The sequence below is a fragment of the Cebus imitator genome, unplaced genomic scaffold (assembly GCF_001604975.1).
Source record: "Cebus imitator isolate Cc_AM_T3 unplaced genomic scaffold, Cebus_imitator-1.0 Scaffold76, whole genome shotgun sequence".
In the NCBI taxonomy this organism is placed as follows: Eukaryota; Metazoa; Chordata; class Mammalia; order Primates; family Cebidae; genus Cebus; species Cebus imitator.
In genome coordinates this window covers 10,736,424-10,760,454 of record NW_016107391.1, presented here as the reverse complement: position 1 = coordinate 10,760,454, position 24,031 = coordinate 10,736,424, and the positions used below count along the sequence as shown (strand labels likewise).

The 24,031-nt window shown below is 35.4% G+C and overlaps 1 protein-coding gene across 12 annotated transcripts in view; it reads right to left on the bottom strand.

The window, feature by feature from the left end:
- Nucleotides 1–24,031, bottom strand: part of RAPGEF6 (Rap guanine nucleotide exchange factor 6) — a 234,319-nt gene that overhangs the window by 67,508 nt on the left and 142,780 nt on the right. For all 12 annotated transcript variants that reach the window (XM_037739935.1, XM_017532126.2, XM_017532129.2 and 9 more), the window contains 8 exons: nt 22,686–22,863; nt 20,779–20,915; nt 18,235–18,393; nt 17,494–17,646; nt 12,053–12,217; nt 8,879–8,986; nt 6,199–6,402; nt 3,200–3,308 (listed from right to left, as the gene is read on the bottom strand). In XM_037739935.1, coding sequence (XP_037595863.1) covers nt 3,200–3,308; nt 6,199–6,402; nt 8,879–8,986; nt 12,053–12,217; nt 17,494–17,646; nt 18,235–18,393; nt 20,779–20,915; nt 22,686–22,863 — 1,213 coding nt within the window. The remainder of the gene's footprint in view (nt 1–3,199; nt 3,309–6,198; nt 6,403–8,878; nt 8,987–12,052; nt 12,218–17,493; nt 17,647–18,234; nt 18,394–20,778; nt 20,916–22,685; nt 22,864–24,031) is intronic.

The window sequence follows — 24,031 nt, the reverse complement described above, 5'->3', positions numbered from 1 at the left end:
TTTAGATGGCTGTGAGGGCTTGCGTGAAAACTAGAACACAATGAAGCCTAAAAGTAGTGTCACTTTTCTCCACAGGACAACTACTGTTAGTAGGAGTTCCCTTTTCTCACTCCTCAAGCCAGGCTTCTCCTGGATCTCTGTCTGTACCACAGTACTCACATCCAGGTTTCAGGTTGCTTTGAGGCCAACCTAGGGGATACTAGAATTAAAATAATAGTAAATTCATTGCTGGTGGTGGTACTCTGAATTCTGGTATTCTTCTGTGAATTGCTGTTGCTATCTGCTTTTCAGAGTTCTCAAATAGGTGGGTCAAGATTCTGCCCAGGTTTAGTATTAAGTTCAGTGGGAGATGAAGTGTGGTGTGTGTTTACTATATCTGAAACTGAAACATTTGATTTTTATCTTCATGGACATAAGGTAACAAACTTATAATCTGTGTCTGATTATTTTAGAACACCTGTGCTTCTGTTTCTGTTGGTTCTGGCTCATATGGACTTATAAGAGTGCCTCATAATCTTTGCTTGACTCTGCTTTTAAAACATTATTTTTAAAAATAACAAGTTGTTATTAGTATCCTCTAAAGAAGATACGTATTTTCTTTTGTCAGGCACCTGTAATCTAAGACCAGGGCCAAAACTGTAAGTTTTCTAGGTCCTAGAGGGACAAGTAGAGTACAGGGCACATCCACTTCAGAGACAGCTTTTCAGTGTCTCAATCCTAAGGAGGTTGTAATGCAACAGTTTTATCCTTTGGTGGGCACTAAACTACAAACCTGTAAGTTTATCAAGAAGCTCTCTCAGATATATTCTGTGGATGGGAAAATGGCCCTGGAAAAAAAGACATCACTTTGGGATATAGTCCCAGGAGTGGGAAAAGGTACATCCCGAGTTTTTCACTTTTTTTTATTTTATTTTTATGCTTGTTTATAGCTTTTCATATTTAGTCTAGCTCTTTTAAGTTGTCTTCAGTCAATACTGGAAGCAGAAACTTGATGTAAGATGTTTGTTGTTGTTGTTGAATCCATTTTCCTCAGCTTATAGTGAGGCCTTTGAATTTTAAGAGTCATATCCTTCTTTTACTCTGGGATATCCTCTGTTATTATTTCCTAAATATCTTCTTCCTCACATTTTCTTTGAGATCAACTGGAATAGAGCTTAATTTTACTTTGTCTTCTTGTTCCATAGTCCGGGAGATTTTTCTCAACTTTATTATCTATTCCTTGAAATGAATGCTTGTGTGGGTAAGAGTTATTTCTTTCTCAATGGTTACTATTTATTCATTCCTAATATCCTGTTCTTGTGTCAAGGGATAAAATTTTAAATTGCTCTGTGCAGTGTTCTAGAAATGTTTTTCTTCCTTAAATACTCCAGAATCTGCAAGATCACTCATTAGGTCTCTACCACACCCTCTTAGGGGTGTGGGTCTTGGTGACCCCTGACTGTCAGTTATAAGTAATATAAAAGGACCAAGAATGGTTTGCTCTGGTATCACTAAACGAATGTCTTCTGGTCACGCTTTCCTTTTTGTAGGTGTTCTGACTGTAAGTTTGATATAGGATGACCTAACTGCTCAACTCTATTTCATGGTAATGCCAGTGTTATTAGGGCTTTATCATGGGCATCACGTCTAGAGTAAAATGCTCCATTTCTAAAAATATTTTACAAATATTCCTTGGAGATGCTCCTTGGTGTTTTGCTTGGTTTACTCCATTCCACCTAGGGTAAAGAAGAGCTGACTGCTATGTTTCCCTTTTGCATCACCATGTAACTTCACCCTCTGCCATATCCAATCTAGGGTTTTGTTGGGCAGCTGTTTTCTCACCACTCAAAGGGTTCTGAGTTTATGGCTTCTGTTCTTTGCATCCTTCAGACCTACTTCTTCTGTGTCCCAGGGTTCCTGAGGGTTCACATTATCTCTGTATTTTTATTCAGAATATTGAATACCAGTTAGCAATCTTTATATGACTAGAACAAAAGGTTTAAAGGTATAAGATACTTAGAAGAAATCTAGGAAATAGTGCTAGAGAAAATGAATCTTGGAAAGACTAAATAATTTGCTCAAAGTAAGAGAGCAAGTCCTGCTTTCATATTTTTCAAAACTGGATTCTCTTTTGTATAACCTAAAAGTTGGCATTTCTAGATACTTGTCCAAACACCAGGAAATCAAAAAATTCTGAAGGCTTACTTACTTATTCTATGTGAAGTAACATAATATTAAGAAATTGCCAATTGACAGTTATAACCCAGATTTAACATGATGTAATTCAGTCAAAGGTACACAAAAAGAAAAAGAGGACAAACCCCAAATGTTTCATTTTTCATCATGACTAAACACAGTATAAGAAGCCGAAGTGAAAAAAGTAAAACTCACACTTCCTTTCCACAGGCATAGCTTTTAAAGCCAACTCTTACTTCTCAAATTGTTACCTAAACAACCTACAGAAATTGTTTTCCTCCCTGCTTCGTAAAGACACTTAAATTTTCAATTTTCAATTTTTAATTTCAATTGCTATACAACTTTTACTGCTGCTCTTTTCAGAATTTCAGCAAAAATCCTCAAGTGTCTAAGGAAACCAAATGACAGTAAATCTTTTCTAAAAGTTTAAAAAAGCAAACAGTAGATTTGGTTAAAAGTATGAGCTTAGTCACTGGTTTTATTTAAATATAAACATGATAAAAACAGAATACAGGTACTAGAATCATTTTTCCATACAAAGGTAGAGTATGCTTTTATTAGAAATCTGTAATTCATTGAATACTTAAGTCAATGCTTTGCTCAGTTTATTTCCATAAAACAGCTAATCTGGCATTGGTATTACTTTAGAAAGTTAGCTTAAAGATTAGAAGTAAACCGATTTGCACACTAGCTGGGGGAAAAATGCCTGATTATGACTTCTTATTTTACTCAGGTCATTCTACCTTTCATTCCGTATCCCTCCAGAGTACATAATACATGCTTAACAGACATTTCATAAATGACTGAATGTAGCTGTCCACCTATTTTATTTTCTATCAAAATAAAAAATATAATAAAAAATAAAAATTCTAGAATACATGATAGTTCAACACTAAAGATTCTAAAACTAAAGAGTTTAGACAAAAACATGTTTACATTTTACTATCTTCTCTTTCACTGTAATGACTTTCCTCTTACCAAATTGAAAAGAAAAAGTTCAGGCAATTTTTAAAACAAAACTCACCAAAAATGTTGGTCTTTACAGTAAGTGCAAGATGAGTATTATTCCTCAAAATTTCAAGCGCTTTCATAAATGTAATATTCTCAAAGTTTTGTCCATTCACTTCCATAATCTTAAGAGAAAAGCATTTTAAAAATACAAATTAAGACAGAAGAGTATTTGTCACTTCTACTACCTTAAAAGTTTAATAACGTTTAAACTTAATGAAACTTGAATAAAATGTACTCCTATGTGAACAGTTATCTCTGTGAGAATCATTTTTTTCCTCTATATTGTCATCTTTTCCAAATTCTTTACTATAAACATTTTTTTAAAAAGTTAATGCCCTCTGGGATCCTATTGAGGAAATTTTAAACTTACCCACACAGGATGGTTTATGAAGGAAACATTTTAATCATGTCAGCTCAGCTCATAAAAATTATTGCCTGCATATGTATATACAAATTTGTCAAATATTCTCAATGTAAATTTACTGCATTTCAAAGAGAGGTAATTCATTTAAAAGGAGTACTCTAAATATATTTAATATGATTATCTGCCACTGATTGAATCAGGCAGCAAAATAGCAAGAGGCACAATTGAGATGGGTTCTTCTTCCATGTAAACACTGCTGACCCTTCACCACATGACTTCTCCAATTTGGCTATAACTCAGAATCACAGAAGCTTATTTTAAGAAATACTGATTCTAAGGGGAAAGGATAAAAAGATAAATATAATGAGCAAAAACTAGTCAGAACAGAGGACAGATCTAGGGGATCAATATAAAAATTTCAAAAGGATAAGAAAAAGAATGAAAAATTATTAGAAAAAGAAAAAAAAATCAATAGAAGTAAAATTCCCAGAGTTGGAAAACCACTTTCAACTACACACTAAAATTCTTATCTAGTACCATGCTAAAATAATACAAAGAGATCTATTTAAAAAAATATATTCTAATGAAATTTCTGTGTTCCAAGGAGAGAGAATAAGGAATCTATAAACATCATTGTGGGAAGATAACCCAAAGGTACCTAGAAAAGAAAGCCCAAAGAGTTTGGACTTCTCTTGGGCAATGCTAAGTTGATGTGATAATATTCTGTGGCTTTAGCCTTCTAAGGGAAAAGTCACTGTTAGAAAAAGATGTTACACTCCATCAAACAAAGTATCTTCAGGTATGCAAGGACATACAATACTGTATCACCCATCTGTTCTTTAAAAAGAAAAATACTAAAAGAAGTACTAAAGATAATTGTGAAATGAACAGAAATAATGAGGATATACAGTATCAATGAAATGGAAGTGATCAATGAAATGAGTTAAGCAGGTGTAAATGTTTAATGCTTATTTAAAAGCTATGAAACTTAATGCAAATGTCAAAAGCATTCTTGAAACAGAAGATAATGTTAAAAAATAACAATTATAATGTAGACCTAAAATCTCAGATCATTTCAACAGTAGTTGAGGATATTGAAGGAAGAAGTAAAAGCATGATAAATTTCATTCTCAGGAATGGATTTCACTAATTTGTGTATGTGTGTGTGTATGTGTGAAGAATTAGATTATTAAATGTGTTTCTGATAAAAATAACTGAACGATAAATATATTAACTCCAGGATCCTAGCTATTAGCTATTCCTAATGAACAGTCTGGGGTAAGTCCCAGAAAACTCAATTGTGGAAGTTGTCCTGGGCACTGTAGGTTGTTTAGGAGCATCCTTGGCCTCTGTCTACCAACACACCAGTAACCCCCAAGTCATAATAATAAAAAATATCTGCAGACATTGCCACTAGTTGAGAAACACTGTTCTAAAGCACAGAACCTTTCATAATATGAATGAGCTCACAATTTTAAAAAATGATAGCATGGCTCAGTTAAAATAAAGCCACATTCTAAAACAAATGAACAAAATTTTAAATGGGGAAAAAGTAAGTTTCCTAAATGATTCTGATGATCAGACAGATTTGGGAAACCACCTTTTGGAGTACATGAGAATCATCTAGAGCAGGGGTCCACAACTGCTGGGACATAGACCCATGGCCTGCTATGAACTGGGCCACACAGCTGGAGGTGAGCAGTGGGCCAGTGAGCATTACTGCCTGAGCTCAGTCTCCTGTTAAATCAGCAGTGACCTGAGATTCTCATAGGAGTGTCAACCCTGTTGTGAACTGTAAATGCAAGGGATCTGGGACGCTCCTTATAAAAATTTAATGTCTGACTGCCTGAGGATCTGAGGTGGAACAGTTTCATCCAGAAACCATCTCCATCCCTCCAGTCCCCCTCCCCAGTCCACGGAAAAACTGTCTTCCACAAAACTGGTCCCTGGTGCCAAAAAGGTTAGGGACCATTGATCTAGAGAGCTTTGTTAAATATGCAGATGTCCACACATCATCTCTTAAGAATGTGGTCAACATGATTAACATGACTGAGAGAAGCCTGGGAATTGTCAGCACATCACATTTTGAAATATGCTGCTCTATACTTACCTAATGCCTATATCAAAAAACTAAATCATCATCAAATTCCCAGGAGTATCTTTTTTCTTTGTCCCTCACTTGGCTCACTTTGCTTACAGATATAGTTACGTTACCATATAAACATAATTTAATGACTACATAACCTTCAGCAATCTGCAGCCACTTACATTTGAGAGTGCTATGACGCAGAAGTGCTATCGCCTTCAAAACTTGCAAGGGTGCTAATTCATATATTGATCTTTCTGGAGTATTCTCAAGTTGCCAGCTTATCCATGAAAGATAGGCAGGCCCATTCAAAGGAGGTCTTGCTGACAGAGCTCAGTAGACCATGTTATTTCTAGCCACACTACACCAAATTTTCCATTAAAAGTAATAAATATACGACAAATACATTTTAAAAATAAACTATACGCAGATACTACCTCTAAAAAGAGACTCAGAAAAATAACCCCTTAAACTGATCATGCTTTCTGGAAGATGAGAACAAAAGCAGCAGGCATAATACTTTTAAGAAGGCTTGAATTTAAGTGGTTGGTTATTTACTTACCTGATCACCACGTTTCAGTCCTGAATCAGCGGCTTTGCTCCCAGGTTCTACTCCTTCAACAAAAATACCAAATCCCTTCTCACTTCCTCCATTAAGGCTGAATTGTAGAGGGGACTCACGGGAAGCCTTTTGCAGCACAACCTGTCTCCACTTAGCCTTTGCAGCACAGGCAATATTCAATAACCGGAGATGACCATTCATCTTCTGTAAAGCAGGAAAGGGTACATGTATATAAATGTATCTATTCCTATAGGGTTTTAAAAAGTCACTGAAAATTATCAGAATTAAAGTTATAAATATAAGGACTACAGAACATGTATAAACTGAGGTAAACAAAACTGAAGAAGGGGGCGCTTCCACTCCAAAGCACTCTCAATAATAAGATTTCTTAATATGACTATAAGGCTTTTAGATTATCATAGGTTAAAAAAGAGTTCCAAGTGATGTCTAATTTACAGAGAGATGACACAAAATTACTTATCATTTCTTAAACTTTCCTAATATACACTCTACTCCCACCTTGCTTATCTCCTGGCTATTATATAAAACCAGAATCTTTTAAAACCTTTATTCAAAACCTTGAATGATTTGAACCACCTTTTCAAATACTGTTCAACGTTCAAAGAAACATTCAAGTTTTCACCTCTTCCAGAAAAGACTTCCTTCTTGTATTACTTTAGTTCTTCCTTAAATTCAGTAATAGTCTGACTTCCAGTTCTAACTCCAGTTTCAATTAATCTCGAATAGCATTATTATGTGCAAATCTCAGATCCGTAACAAAAAGCTAAAGGTTTTTTCAAAGCGACACCATGTCTTGTATTTGTTCTGATCCTATATTAACACCTTCGAGTGTAAAGTAGAATGCAATAAATACCTGATGGCTAACTGATTACTGGAAAAAAAATATCCCATGACTTTTCCCCCCCACATTTTGATGTCCCTTGATTATCTACACAGCCAACACTGGACAAGTCAAATGACAGTGGAGTGCCTCTATAACCCTTTAATAAAGTTCCCAGTGTTGTTCACTCTCCCCATTTTGTATAGTGCACATGTGCGGCTGAGGATTCTATAGGAACCAAGGGGTAAGAAAAAGGAACAAATTTGCCAATTTTTCCCACTTCATTCAACTTATCTGCTTATGTTTTACAAGTAATAACTATAGCTCTTGAGCATTTGCTATGTGACAGGTTTTATATAAAGACTGTTATGCTTATCAGCTCATTATAATCCTTACAAAAATCTCAATAAACTAGGAACTACTATCTTTACAAATGACACAACTCAGGCATAAGATCAGACAATCTGTCCGAGTTTACACATCTAGCAGGTGGTGGAGCTTGGTTCTTAATTCGGGCAATTTAACTCTTGAGCTGTACTCCTAAAACCACTATGCTGCATTACTATTTGCTAAAATTTCAAGTTGCTTGGAGCAGGCAATCAAGTCATGGCTCAGTTTTATGTCTGATAGGGAGAATAAAACGAATTCATGAATAGCTACTGTGGACTTTTGAGGGAATTATCTTAGGTGCTGTAAATTTAGAACAGGTGAATCCCATGTAGAATACAAACCTAGAAAGTCTTAATATAGACTTGATATTTAAGATATGCATTGATAGTTAAACAGTTTCAAATAGGTTAACAAAGGAGAATTCTAGCATGGTCTAGATGCAGAACTGGAAGGTAAAATAAAATAGTCTGATTTGGCTATAATCTAGAGTACAAAGGAAAAAGGCCAAAAAGGTAGGCAGGGGACCTGAATATATGGGTGAGGAACTGCTTTGGTAGGAAGTATGGTTTATTGTCAAAAAGAATAATAGTCATCACATGTGTGTTTAAAAAGCAATCTTTTGGCCACACGGAATGGATTAGAAGAGAAACTAGAACTAAGATTAGTTAGCAGGCTATTATAACAGATCAGATATAATAAAATAATTAAGCCCTAAACTAGGGAGTGAAAAAGAAATGGCTGAGAGAGATCATAAGGAAATAAGTGAACATACATGTGTATGCCTAAATCAGTGACCTAGGTGACTTTAGCAACTGACTGGAAATCCTGACCAGAAAATTCAAGAAAAAGAGAGTGAGGGTACACATGTAACACCAGGTTTATAAGCCTGAGTAACTAAGAGATAAGAATGCCATTAGTCTTAATACAGAAATGGAAGAGTCAGGCTGGGCTCAGCATCTCACACCTGTAATCCCAGCACTTTGGGAGGCCGAGGCGGATGGATCATGAGATCAGCAGTTTGAGACCAATCTGACCAATACGGTGAAACCCCATCTCTCCTAAAATACAAAAATTAGCAAGGCATGGTGGTATGCACCTTTAGTCCCAGCTACTCGGGAGGTTGAGGCAGGAGAATCACTTGAACCCAGAAGGTGCACTATGCTGAAATTGTGCCACTGCACTCTAGGCTGGGCAACAGAGCAAAGCTCCGTCTCAAAAACAAAACAAAACAAAAAGAAGAAATGGGAGAGCCAGGAAGGAGCGTGAATGTTGTTTGAATTGGGGTGGCAGAGAATAAATGAGCAAAAGTCTAGAATATAGATCTGGAAGATCTAAGAATGGACATTTAAGACACAGGAGAGGATGAAAGGTACTACTGTTCTGAGTTTGCTGGTGTTGGAGGAGGGGTACCACTACACTTTGAAGAATATAAATTATTTTGAGCCTTACCGTATCTTCCAGATTTTTTTCAAATTCTTCTAGAAATCGAGTCATAGCAGGGTCACCTTCAAAATCATTAAAATGATTATTTACCCATAATAATACAATCCGCGTCACCTGTGGAAACATAAAAGAGGCAGCATATGGTCAGAAGAGGCATTCCTTCTGCAAAAATAGATTCCAAAAGCATGTCTAGAACTGATGGAGAACTGACAACCTTCTTGTTCCCTCCCTCCTATAAAAAAGGCTCATTGTAATAGAAAGGCATGCTTTAGTTTGAGGTTTTGCTTCCTTATATACACAAATGACAGAGCCAGGACTCTGTCCGCTCAGTGAGAAGACACAAGCCTGTTTGTTAAAATGAAAGAAATACAAAGAATGTATATTACAGATAGCATCTTACAATGCAAACTTCATGTCATAAAGCAGGCAATCCTATCAATCAAAAATCCCTATCAAAAGTGTTTCCATGGTCAAGAACATGTTTAACCAAAATTGTAACAAAAACAAATCTGAGTCTGGTGTGGTGACTCATACCCGCAATCCCAGCAACTCAGGTGGCTGAAGCAAGGAGGATCCCTTGAGTTCATGAGTTTGAGACCAGACTGGGCATAGCAAAACCCTGTCTCTATAAAAGTAGCAAAACAAAAACTCTTACAAAACTGAAACTTCATTATAAACTAAATTTTCAAACTGCTAAATCATTTACTTTGCTCCAGAAAAGTTAAACATTAACAAATAAGCTGATTTGAATGATGTGTCTAATAATGTAAGGAATGACCCATTTTTAAAATTGTGGTAGAATCCACATAAAATTCATTTTAATGATTTTAAAGTTCATAATTCAGTGGCATTAAATACCTTTACAATATTGTGTAACCATCACCACCGTCCAGTTCTGAGTTCTGGAGCATTGTCATCACTCCAAAAGAAAACCTCAAACTCATTAAGCATTCACTTCCCATTATGCTCTCTCCCTAGCCCCTGGCAGCCACTAGTCTGCTTTTCTATTTGTCTGTTCTGGATACTTCACATAAATAGAATCATACAATACATAGACTTTTCTGACTCTCTTCTTTTACTTAGCATAATGTTTTTGAGGCTCATCACGGTGTAGTATGTGTAAGTACTTCTTTTCTTTTTATAGCTGAGTAATACTTTATTGTATGGCTATACCACATTTTGTTTATCCATGATGGACATTTGGGTCATTTCTACCTTTTGGCTATAGTCAATAGCGCTGCTATGAATATTTATACACAGGTTTTTGTTTGCACATCTGTTTTTAATTCTTTGGGTATATGTCTAGAATTAGAATTGCTGGGCTATATGGTAACTCTGTGTTTAAATTTTTGAGGAACTGCTCCAACTTTTTCCACAGAGGCAACACCATTTTACATTCCCATCATCAGTGTGTGTAGGGTGGGGGTGCGAAGACTGGTTCAATGTCTTCATATCATTGGCAATGTTTGTTACTTTTTCCCCCCTTTTTAAAGCCATCCTAGTGGGTATAAAGGGGTATCTCATTGAGGTTATGGCTGCATTTCTCTATGATTAATGATGTTGAACATCTTTCTTATGTGCCTGTTGGCCATTTACATATCTTCTTTGGAGAAATGTCTATGCAAGTCCTTGGTCCATGTTTAAACTGTGTTGTCTTTTCATTGATGAATGGTAAAAGTTCTTTATATATTTTGGATATTAAACCTTTATCAGAGATATAATTTTCTGGCTGGGTGTAGTGGCTCACACCTGCAATCCCAGCACTTTGGGAGGCTGAGGCGCGTGGATCACTTGAGGTCGAGAGTGCAAGACCAGCCTGACCAACATGGAGAAACCCCATTTCTACTAAAAGTACAAAATTAGCCAGGCATGGTGGCACATGCCTGTAATCCCAGCTTGTTGGGAGGCTGAGGCAGGAGAATCACTTGAACCCCGGAGGTGGAGGTTGCAGTGAGCCAAGATTGTGCCACTGCACCCCAGTGTGGCCAACAAGAGTGAAACTCCATCTCAAAAAAAAAATAAAGATACGTAATTTTCTCTTATTCTGTGCATCGTCTTATGTTTCTTGACAGTGTCCTTTGATGCAAAAATAATTTTAATTTTGATGAAGTAAAACTAATCTATTTTCTTTTGTTACTTGTGATTGGGTGTCAAATTTTCTTATTTGAGAAACCATCACTAAATCCAAGGCCATGATATTCTACCACTATTTTTTCATTTAAGGTATTATACTTTTGGCTCTTCTGTCTCTGACACAGTTTGAATACATTTTTGTACGTCGTATAAGGTAGCAGTCCAATTTCATTCTTTTGCATATAATTATTACTAAATCATATTTTTGTTCATTCCCTAAGCATGCCTTTATTTTCTTGGCAACCAAAGTAAATATTCTAACAAAAAATGGCAAGAGATGGGCAAACCCACAGTTTTAGACGTTAGTCTCCTAAATAAAAGAATTCCACAGTCTACCTGCATCCAATTTATTTCCTTTAAAATCTAACTCAAAAAGATACACCAAGCAATTATGATTCTACTTTTATTGAAACAACTTATTTCTTACCAATTTGTGGAGGTATAACTAGTCTTTCCATTAAATGTACAAACATATCCCATGAAATGAGGTAAGGTGATTTAATTAAAATAGTGAACAACATTTAATACAAAAATATACTCAAAAAGTATATTTAAATAAGTCACAGAAGAGATAAATTAAGGTTTAATAAATTGTTTTCAAATGATTATAAAGTCTGCAACTCAATAAAATAAAGACATTCCCATTTTGATGCTTAAAAACAATCTAGGCCCTCTTGAAAAAATGTATTTGATGAATAGTCTTTCTAAAATATTCAATCAGTTTTTAAATGTTTTATTGATCTCCAGAAATGATAAAATATTTCGGTAAAATTCTAAAATACTCTCATGTAACTTTTATGTTTCCTGAATTTATAGCTTTACCAGAGCTTTATTTCAGTTTTTGCCTTTTACGGCTCTTAACCACTTTTAACATGCTCTTCTGTCATAAACATAAGCACAGAATGTCTATATTGGTGGTTCAGGTTCACTAATTTTTTAGGTGAACTGAATCTTGTTATCATAATAAACACGTACTCTACCAACTATAAAAGTTTCATGAATAAAATTTCAGGTTAAAATCACTTTCATGCCCTTTATAAAACCAACCTTATCTCTTAAGCTGTCGATCTTAAACCATTCCAATAGTTTGATTCCAACATCCAAAGGACTTTCAAGAAATGTCCTATAAGTTAATAGAAAATCTTCTATATAAGTTGGATCCACAATAGAATGTTCTTCTATTAAATGCATTATGAGACGCTCAGGTGTTGCCTAAAAATCCAAGGATAGGAAGGATGAGAAAAAAACCCAAGAGCCAAAGAATTACTGTTGATTATTCCTCTTTGTAGTTACTCCATTAGACAAGTCCTCAAAGTAGAATTTTGCCTTTAAATCCTTACCACTGGAAGAATTGGATTCTAAACTTAATTGTAACCCATTAGCACTCAGAGGTTGAGAGAGAGAAAAGGCAGAGGAATAAAGAGCCAACAGCACTCACGCAGCTGAAGCTGTTTTCACTGGCATTTCATCATGGCAAGACCTTCGAACTTCACTGATTTAGCCCTGGTGTGGGCTGTTACTGCCACTTCTCCTACAGCTAGTGCACGTACTTACTGTCTCAAGGCAACAAAAGAGGTGAAAGTTAAACTAAAGAAAGAAGAGGAAAGGAAAGAAAGAGAAGAAAGAAAGAAAAAAGAAGGCTTTTCTCCAAGTTTAATCCACCTCAAAAATCTTTTCTGTCCAGGCTGCAGAAGGAACACACCAGTTCAAGAGAGCCTGTTTTATTGTTGTTACTTCCCAGAATAAATATTTCCTTTTCTACAGTTCCTCTCATACCGTTTCCTCTCTATGCTAGGTCACCATATTGAGAGGAACCAGAAGTTCTATAGACAGTTTTGAAATTAATTCAGTTTTAAACACTTATCTCCAAATTTATAAAAGAATATAAACAGGCCGGGTGCGGTGGCTCACACCTCTAATCCCAACACTTTGGGAGGGCCAGGTGGGTGGATCACCTGAGGTCCAGAGTTTGAGATGAGCCTGGTCAACATGGTGAAATCTCGTCTCTACTAAAAATACAAAACTTAGCTGGGTGTGGCGGCAGGAACCTGTAATCCCAGCTACTGGGGGGGCTGTGGCAAGAGAATTGCTTGAACCTGGGAGACAGGGGTTGTAGTGGGCTGAGATCATGCCATTGCACTCCAGCTTGGACGACAAGAGTGATACTCTGTCTCAAAGAAAAGAAAAAAAGAACATAAACAGACATTTCCATACTGCTCTTCTTTGATCTTCTGAACCAATGTTTAATCATTACTCTTTGTAGCTTTTTCAAAGGTGGGCACACAGAACAAATACAGAAACAAACCAGATGTTAAGCCTGATATAAAAACTGTTACTCATAACCCCCAACCTTCATTTGTCATATTAATCTAAACAATTTCATTGTTTAGAATAACTGTATGGTAAACATACATTAATACTAATAATGTTCTTATCTAAGAATTTATTAAAAATACTTTATTAAAAGGTACTTTATTAAAAATAAGGTACAAAAATTGCTTCTCTCAAAGGAAGTCAGAAGCAACCTACTTAAGAGATAAGAAAATCATAGGTCATTCGTATTCTCCTATTCTCCTACCCCCACAAAACATTCTAAGCCTAAGAGTACCAAACTGGTTTTATTATTCAGGCCAATCCTGGTTTAGGATCACTTAATTCCATTTCCTAGAATAGCTAAGTCAGGGATGGGAATTGATCAACCTGTTAAAGAGAGGCCATTATTTTGACTGGCAAAATCACAGAAGCAGGGTCCCTATAGAGACTAGGTCATACATTCAAAATTTTATTTACAGATGAGCCCTTACCTAATTAGACTAAAATCTATCTTACCTCAAAATGCCCTTGATCCCAGCCACACAAATTTCCTGCTCTTTTTAAAACATATTATGCAATTTTATGTAGCACATGCATATTTCTTTGTCTGGGTCACCCTTTCTCCCTAAAATTACTTCTCGCTATTTCTTCTAGCCTAATTTAGATCCTTCTTTTCATGTCTCTCGTGCTCTTCCATCTTGAGATTTATCGAGTCATGCTGAAACTATCGCCTTGTCTTTTTTGAAAGACTGTGAGTTCACTGATGTCAGAATCTAAGTATATATTAGTACCTCCCAGATCTCACAGAGGTCCTAGCATAGAGTACCACAAAAGAGTTTGGGAGCCCACCTCAACATCCTAAAGTGCTGGGATTACAGGTCTGAGCCACCACGCCTGGCCTTGACTAGGGGATCACTTGAGGTCAGGAGTTAGATATCAGCAAGGACAACATGGCAAAACCCCACCTCTACTAAAAATACAGAAACAAGCAAAACAACAACAACAACAAAAAAAAAAAACAAAGAAAGAAACCAGCTGGGTGTGATGGCATGTGACTGTATGGTCACAGCTACTTGGAAGGCTGAGGCATGAGAGTTGCTTGAACCTGGGAGGCAGAAGTTGTATGAGTCAAGATCGTGCCACTGCATTCCAGCCTGGGTGACAGAGCGAGATTCTATTTCAAAAAAAAAAGTCAAATGAACAATCTTTCTATGAGCAAAAGATGGTTAAGATTTGCAATTAAATCTGAATGTGAAGATTGTACTACAGTAAAAATAATACATTTTTAATATTTCTGTCACAAAAGCAATCTATCATCATGTAATCAGAATCTGCAAACATTTTAAGGTATGTATAAACTGATGGCAATTTTATGTTCCTTCAAGTATTTTTGATGCTCTGAACTTTCATTAAAGGTATCACCACAGTATTTAAAAGCTACTGTAAAATACATTAAGAAAGTGGGATGCTAGGAGACAGGGTGCACAGAGGTAGAAAGCAGAAGAGATGGCTGGTGGTGTTACACTGGCATGGTAGAGATTGCTTACAATGAGCAAATAATATACAGAGTATAACAAGAGGCATTATTGAAGAAAGTATTTACAGTCATAGAAGGGAAAAGACCCTAGGGAAAACCGTGGTTTTGGTACTGGAACTGGAAGTATAAGTAGTACTGGAATTGAAACTCATGGCTGTTTAAAATAAAGTTATAGATGTGTATATGTGCATAATCAATACATACATCTATTTCCTAGTTGTGATGAAAGACAAAGGCAATGACACCTCAGTAGTAGTGAATATAATGAGTGCTCAGATCTTGGTTTATAAATACTATATTCGGCTAGAAAGAACCAGGGTCTTCTCGAGAAATGGCCAATTCCAGAGCTGGTACAGTTAAGTTCACGATGAGCCTTATTATTTGCCAGATTATACGGAGGTGCTCAGATAATGGGCATGCGTCAAAAAACCCAAGAGTCAGTTTAGGAGTCCCACTGGCTAAATCTGGGACAATTTGAGCATCAGAATAATAATGATGGTAACGTAAGTTTATACCAATACAAATAAATTAATGGAGAAGAAGAGTTTTCATTCCTTCAACAAAATGAGTTAATAAATGCAGAATAAATTATTTTAAAAATCACTATCTCAGACAAGAATAGTAATGGAAGTAAAAAGTGGTGAATATTAGTTTGTACTCGGTACATACTATACAGAAACTGAAAGTTTGAGGATAGTATTTTGATATTGTCAGAACATCTATTCACCAAATATTTATCAGTTACAAGGGGTAAAATGATGAATTTACACTGAAGACACTGGGCAGACACCAACATGATCAAGTAATCATGGCTAACTTCACCACTGATAGGACAACAGGCTGACATCGTGTGCCCTCTGAGTTCTATGGAACTCCTGCCAGGAAAGCCTGACTTGAATATATCTGGGTTATGAAGAAAGATCTAGAAAAATTCAGGTGGAGGGTAACAGTACAGAATATAAGAGCTGTATTCTTTAAAACTGCTAAGAATATTTAACAACAGGGAAGGACTGAGGAACTGGTATAGGCTGAAGTGACATGACAAATGACAACTAAATGCAACTGTGTTCTAGCATAACATTCTAGACCAGAAATAACAGTTATTGCTGGGATAGTTAGTGAAAATCTAAATAGGGTCTCTGGACTAAATGTGTTGTTTTTTGTTTGCTTGTTTGAGATGAAGAATCACTCTGCTGCCCAGGCTGGAATGCGGTGGCATGATCTTGGCTCACTGCAACCTGTGTCTCCCGGGTCCAAGTGATTCTCATGCTTCAGCCTCCCAAGTAGCTGGGACTACAGGCACTCGCCACTATGCCCAACTAATTTTTGTATTTTTAGTAGAAACGGGGTTTCACCATGTTGGCCAGGCTGGTCTCGAACTCCTGACCTCAAGTGATCCATCCTCCTCTGCCTCCCAAAGTGCTAGAATTATAGGCATGAGCCACTGTGCCCAGCCTTGAATGGTTTTATTTTAGCAATGTTTACTTCCTAACTTGAAAGATTCTATGGTGCTTATGTCAGAGAGTGTCCTTGTTTTTAGTATATACACAATGGAATATTTAGGAATGATGAGGCATCACATTTGCAGACTGCTCTCAAATGGTTCAGAAAAAGACTGGTGATAATGGAGCAAATGCAGTGAAAATATTAACAGTTGAGGAATCTGAGTCACAGATCTCGCTATTGTTTTAGCAACTTTTCTAGTTTGAAATTATTTAGAAATAAATTGCCAAAACACAAGTACTCACAAAAAGATAAAAATGAATTAAAACAAAAAAGTCTATGTATAAGCCTATGGTAGTCCACCAATATGTTCATCATTTCTACATACAAAGCTTACAGTCATCTGTTTAGGAAAAGAAAGATCTCTGAGGAACAGCCTGACTAAGGGAAGAACAAGTGTGACATCAGACTTCACATTATTAAGTAAACTGCTTCATCTGCAATTAACAGTGACACTAATTTTGCCAAGACTAGCTTGAAAAGAGAAACAATTATGTGTTTATTTCCCCCCTTCCAACTATAATTGTTCTGTTTATATCCAAGTCTTTAAAAAGACAGGAGGAGGAAGGCAAATAGAAGAGGGTAGACCTTATAAACAGGAAAACAGTATGGGGATTAATACTCAGACTCTACATTTGTGCTAAGGCTTTTGATTTACCTCATTTAGCCCTAATAAAGCCTTGAATTAGCTCCATATTCAGATAAGAAAAGTGAGGTTCAGAGAAGTCAAATGCATATTTCAGTGCCACAGAGATCCAGAAGCGCTCTGTATCTCAACCTAGGATTACTTATGCCTTTATAGCTGGTTCTTAAATTTTGTTTTGTTTGTAAATACTGCCGTCTTTGATGAAATCGACTCCCACTCTCAGTGGCTTACATATAAGTTTGAAAATGAAAACTCTGACCATTATATTCTAAAATAATACCCTACCTACACTGATATTAAATGGCAATAAATTATCCTTCACCATTAAAATGTGTAAAAACTCTCTTAGAAAAAGACAAAAGAGCTAACATTTATTTAAGTTAGATTCCAAAGTGTTAATGAATTATCTGGCACTACTTAAAAAGTGGTTTAAAACAAGATGAAAGCTCTACTGTATCAGTGACTAGAATGATAAGTAAAAACACCCACCTTGATTACAATGTGTCCTTTCCTGGTTCCACTCCGGTCTAGTTCACGATGCTCATGTACCATAACAATTTCTCCCTCTTCCTCAACTTTATGGGTATTTTTTTCCACATGATTTAAAATTCTCCAATAATCTTGCTGGGCTATGCAGACAAACTGTCCAAGAACAACATGGGGACAATTAATGAACCTATAGTACATAAATATATTGCTATGTACCAAGGCAGAGTACAAAGGTAAGAAATCTAGTGGCATGAGTTTCTTTTCACTTAATTCCTTTAATCTTTAACAAAAATGAAGGTGAAACAATTCACATACGAAGAGACTAAAGAAGTCTAATCTGTTTGAATTTTGCTCCTTAAAAGGAGAAGTGAACTTCTACTTCTCTCAAAACTGACACTATGTAAAGAAAACATGAAGCAGGAGCAAGTTAGAAACAAACTCAGAAGTTCCTATTTCTTTCCTTTATTTTTTTTTTAAAAAGGACTCTGAGCTGGCTAATATCAAATAGAAATTTAACACACCAGCATTTATTTGGTATAGTCTCTTTTGAAAATTTATAGTTTTATAAACAGCCCACAAATATCTGAGGCAGATACAAAATCTAGTTTCCTTTATCAACTGCGAGCTATTGAAACTCTTAATTCTTAAATAAAGGTATTTCATTTTAAGGAAGACAAAACAGGCTCAGCTACTTTAAATCAACAGGCAAGCAAGAGGACTTGACCAAAGAGATAGTCTTACCTGACAATCATCTACTTTCGTCCTGACAATTCCATGCATGTACTGCTTATCTAGAGTGGGAGTAATTCCAAAACTATTTCCCATAAACAAATTTTCAACTTTTCCATCTGGATGACTGATTTCTACAGTGCCGTTTAAAATAACATACCATGAGTCAAGCTATAGAGAAAAACAAAGGTTTTATGAATCTTTAAAAAAAGGTAGTTATATGTTAACTTTGAAAAAGAATCTGTCAACATACATAACATGTATAATTTAAAAAGGAAAAAGGAGGATCTGGTTGTATTACTAAATACTCTGTAACACCCTATGCTTTGAGCCCATGCAAGCTACTAAAGCTTATTTTGCTCTTTCTTCTTTTAGTCACCAAACGAGAACTGTCATAATTGACCAGATTCTCTAGACAACATAGTGTAATGTTCAAGAGCACAAACTCTTGGAATGTTAATCCATACAATGCCACTAACTAGGTAAATGACTTTGGGTAAATTATTTAACCTTTCTGGGCCTTGGTTTCTCTGCTGCTCCAATGGTTGTAAGGAAAGTAACTATCATAGAACTATTATGTTAATTAAATGAGTTAATACAGACACTGTGCTTACAATAGTGCCTGACTAAAAAAACATACCTTTAAGAAGAAAAAATAGCTAGCTAATGATTATTTCAGAAAGACTAGTAAAAGCCTAAATTTTAAGGCATATCTGACAAAAGATTCACAATGTTAAGAAAATAATGCCTTCATTTATGCAGAAATATTTAATGCTTTAAGAATTTATTTATTTATTTTAGAGATGGAGTCTTGCTCTGTTGCTCAGGCTGGAAGTGCAGTGGTATGATCATAGCTTACTGTAGCTTCAAACTCTTGGACTCACGTGATCCTCCTGCCTCAGCCTTCCAAGTAGCTGGGACTACAGGTGTGCACCACCATGCTTGGCCAATTTATTTTTTGATAGAGACAGGGTCTTGCTATGTTCCCAAGGTGGTCTTGAATTCCTGGTGATCCTTCCACTTAGGACTCTAGAAGCATTGGGACTACGGGCATGAGCCACTGCACCCAGCCCAAAGATGATGTATTATAAAGGTATGCTATCTATCAATGAAAGACCACTTATTCTCCTTTAATATCAAACCCTCTTCTAAGCCTGAACCTTCAATAGTTTTAATGTGATTTAAGGGAAATCAAGATGGTTGGTTCTGAAGGATAATCAACAGCAATAAGGTTTTTTTTTTCAAAAGTATACCTTTATTATTTTAAAAATAAAATACACTCACTACACAACTTGTAGATTATATAAGCTACTGGAGGACAGGGAGTGTATCTGTTTTTTTCACCCCTATATCCCCGTATCTAGAATAGTACCTGGCACAAAGTAGGCATACAACAATTTTGCTGATACAACTGTGGAAAATTAAGAGAATGCAAAAACTTCTAGAAAATAATAGTTACTTAAAATCCCACTGTATACAGTTGTTTAAAGCTTTTTTTCTCTCTTCTGTATTTATTTTATATTATTGAAATATTTAGAATACACTGCTTAAAAAAATTAATACTACATTCATTTGTTCATCGAACTTTTTGGGGGAGCCCATCCTATATAACAGATGTCTTCTAGGATATGGGAGAAAACATGTAAACAGAGCCTAGAGACAGGGATCCTATCCTCAAAGAAACTGTATAAAATAACTTAAAAAATAACTGAATACCTTTATACTATATTCAACAGCTATATAATAATTTACTTAACTATTGCTTATCACTGGATGTTTTGGTTATGTGCAATTTTTACTTATATGTTATAATATAAAATTATGTAATTACATAACAGATTATATAAGTATATAAATATGTAATTTATATTATAAATGTGCTGCAATGAACAACTTTTGAAATCACTCTTGAGTTTTACATATGTCCTCACGTTAGACACTCAGAAGTGGAATAACAGGTTATGTTAAGAATTTTTAAATAATTTTCTGAAAATACTATACCAATTTACATTCCCACTAGAAGACAATGTTCATTTACTGAAACTCAGCATTTTTACCCATTTGATAAGAAAAATAATGAAGCACTTCCTGATGGCAATAATACCTTTCAATCCCTTTGCATCTTTCTTCCACCCATCCACAAGCTGTCATCTGAGCATTTTTTAATACAGAATTGTCACCTATATGCTTCAACTGTTAGCAGTTCCCTAGGATGCACTGGTACCAATACACTTTCCTCATTCTTTTCCTTTTAAGTGTATAATAGAGACAAGGAATGAGAAGAATTCTTGATAAACATTTTAAACAATAATGATTTAATTATATAAATAGAAAAATGTTTAAGAATCCTTTAAATCTATTTAAATTACAACCTAATTTGAGAAGTAAAAACATTTGGTTCACTGAATATTATTTATGGAGCATCAACTCTGTGCAAAATATACTGTGAGTAAATTAAAAAATCAGGACCCAAAAATAAGGACAAGTTTACAGAAATTAAATTATTTTATAAGTTAGTATCCATAAGAAATGTGTATGATTTATTTGCTGACCTACCTCTTGCCCATCTTCAAGAATAACAGCTCCAGCCTGTTCTACCACTTCAAAAATCATCACCGAGCAGAGTTCTCTCCTTACAGACATGGTCATGTTTGCAAAAGCAGGGAGCTGGTGCATAAACTCCAGTAATTGTTCTGTAAGAAAATGGGAATTCTGGTATAAAGACCATTGAGGACTGTACTTAAAAAATAGAATGAAATCTAGAATTCAATACCCAATTTCCCAATCAACTTATAAATTTATATTGCTAAAGTAGAGAAACTAAGGTACTATTTGATTACTGATTTTTAAAATCAATTTTTTGATTTATACATATATTCAGACTCACATATAAATATGGGCATACTGGAAGATACCAGAATTCCCAATCTCCAGAGAGAACCAGGAAACTATGCAGGTTCAGATGAAAGTAGAGAATATATCTAATATTCCTAGCCACTCCATGGGTTTAGTGATGGCCTTTGATCTAATAGATTGGTGAAAAGTCTTTTGTCTAATTCTTATTAAGCAAAAGTATTTTAAAATGCCATTAATAAATGTCAAAAAGTAATTAAAACAGGGATAATAAATGTGAATTCTAGCTGAAAATGTGTGTAATTAACAAGGTAACTCTCTTTAACCAACAAATGTTTATGAGTGCCTTAGACCATTCCCTGGTATGGATATATGTGTAAGGAAGATATAAATATAAGGAAGAAACATATATAAGCAGCCAGCAAAGAGATTAAGAATAACTACAAGGTGCTATATATCCACAGAAAACAGGAATTAACTATATCTTAATTTTTTTAGTTTTATGAAAACAGTATAGTATACAATTCTGTATCGGCAAAAGTGCACTTTCAATTTCTGTCCAGGTAATGTTCACAACATGAATCCACAACGCAAGTTATTTACTATATCTTCAGAATGGCAAGGAATGTTCAAATACTTCGATCTTTACTCACATAAACAATTTTTATTAGTACCAGCCTCTTTTAATTGGAATGATAGCTATGATAAAAATGCAATCTAAGATAAAAATCTTAATTAAATCATGACAATATATATTTGACACTAAGTGATCTTTGCTCCTTAAAGATAACATTAACATCTTTAGTATCATTCAACTTCCCAACTATAGTAACTAATTTTGTAAAAAATTACATAAAGAAAAATTTATGTTTTAAGCGTACACACAACACATACATATATTTAAGCTAGGGAAATAAAAATATGAATTCACAAAAATCTGCAAGTTTTTCAAAAAGCAAACTCACAGACACTGAACACTGTACTGTGCTTGTGCTTTAAATGTCTTACAGACACGAGGGGAAAAAAATCAGTCTAATGAAATCAAAGCGTTTGTTTTATATATTGTGGCAGCCAACTTCAAAGATGGCTCCCAGTGACCGCTGCCTCCTGATAGTCATGTCCTTGTGCGGCCCCATTCCACACTGTATTAGAGTTACTTGGTCTAACAGAATTTAGCAGAAGTAATGATGCGTTACTCTTGAATACAGATCATAAAAAACACTGTGGCATTTGCCTTATTCTTCCTTGGATAACTTACTTAGGGGGAAGCCAACTGCCATGTTGTAAGGACAATTAAGCAGTCAATGAGAGGCCCACATGAAGAGAAACTGAAGGTCATCATGCACCAAAGCCATGTAAATAGCCATCTTGGACACAGATTCTACAGCTCAGCTCAGGGAAGACCTGAATGGCTGCAGCCCTCTGTCAATTCTGATTACAAGCCAGAATCACCCAGCTAAGGTACTTCTAAATTTCTGACTCACAAAAACTATAAGATAATGGTTGAAAACAACATACATTTATTAAGTTTTAGAATAATTTGTCATGCAGCAATAGGTAACCATATAAATTAAATTACAAATTCTTATGGTGAACACAGTATTTCTTACCAATGTCATCATCAGTTTTGTCTGCAGGCTCTTTTTCAAGACATTCTCGAACAAGATCTCGTCCCTGCAATGGATCTGTTCTGTCAATCTCTTCATCTTCCTCTTCGTCATCCTCAGAATCAACAGGTCCTTCTGGAAGACGTGTCAAATCTACATCTCCCACCTCACTCTCCGTAGCCTACGAAAAGAAATCTTGATCACTTATCGTTTAATGTTAAAAATATTATAAGTCATAGTCTGAATTAATCAAAACTACCCCTCCCTACAAAATATTAAAAAGACTTAGGCAACGCTATATGCTGCATCAAGAACACAACAAAATTATACTTATTTATAAAAGGTTTCTTTCTGCCCAAAATTTACAGGCTCGTCTTTCCACAGTGTGACAACTAGGTGATAACTGAGTCAGCAAATATAAAATGGTCAGGAGACTCAAACATCACTAAATGTATTAATATCTGTTTCCCACCAAACACTTGTATTTCATAAAAGTTTACTACAGAGTTTATTAAAACATGAAGTACCGGAAAGAAAAAGTTTATCAACAATCACCTTATTAGTACCTATTAGTCTATGCTGGGTACTGTGAAGAAGATACTATTCTTTCATCACAGAGACTTAGGCTTAGTAGAGTAGGTAATCATATAAATTAAGAACAGAAGTTTAAAGTAAGGTAAAGAATGGTACTAAAATACTCTAAAATAGACCCACTGTAAAGGACTGAACAAATACTCTTCATTTCACAGTATTTTACTGTTGGATCTAAAAGTGTGCAAAGAGCTGTGATTTCTGAATCAATCTATAAAATGACCTCAAACTTACAACCATAATTTGAAAACATGTTAGTGTCATATATTTGTAAAGAAATTATAAAAATTTTAAAAACCATAAATTAAAAAGTAATTCACAGAAAATAATGAAAATGTTTTTTAGAAGATAAAATTGTCCTAAGTAGATTCTAAAAAAATATTTCTGGCCAGGCGCGGTGGCTCATGCCTGTAATCCTAGCACTTTGGGAGGCTGAGGCAAGTAGATCATGAGGTCAGGAGTTCAAGACCAGCCTGGCCAAGATAGTTGAAACCCTGTCTCTACTAAAAATACAAAAATTAGCCAGGAGTGATGGCAGGAACCTGTAATCCCAGCTATTGGGGAGGCTGAGACAGGGAATCGCTTGAACCTGGGAGGCAGAGGTTGCAGTGAGCCAAGATTGTGCCATTGCACTCCAGCCTGGGCGACAGACAAAGACTCTGTCTCAAATGAACAAAATAACAAGAACAACCAAACAAAAACGTAAAAAATGACAGGCGTCGCTGAAGATGTGGAGAAATTTGAATTCTTGTGCATTG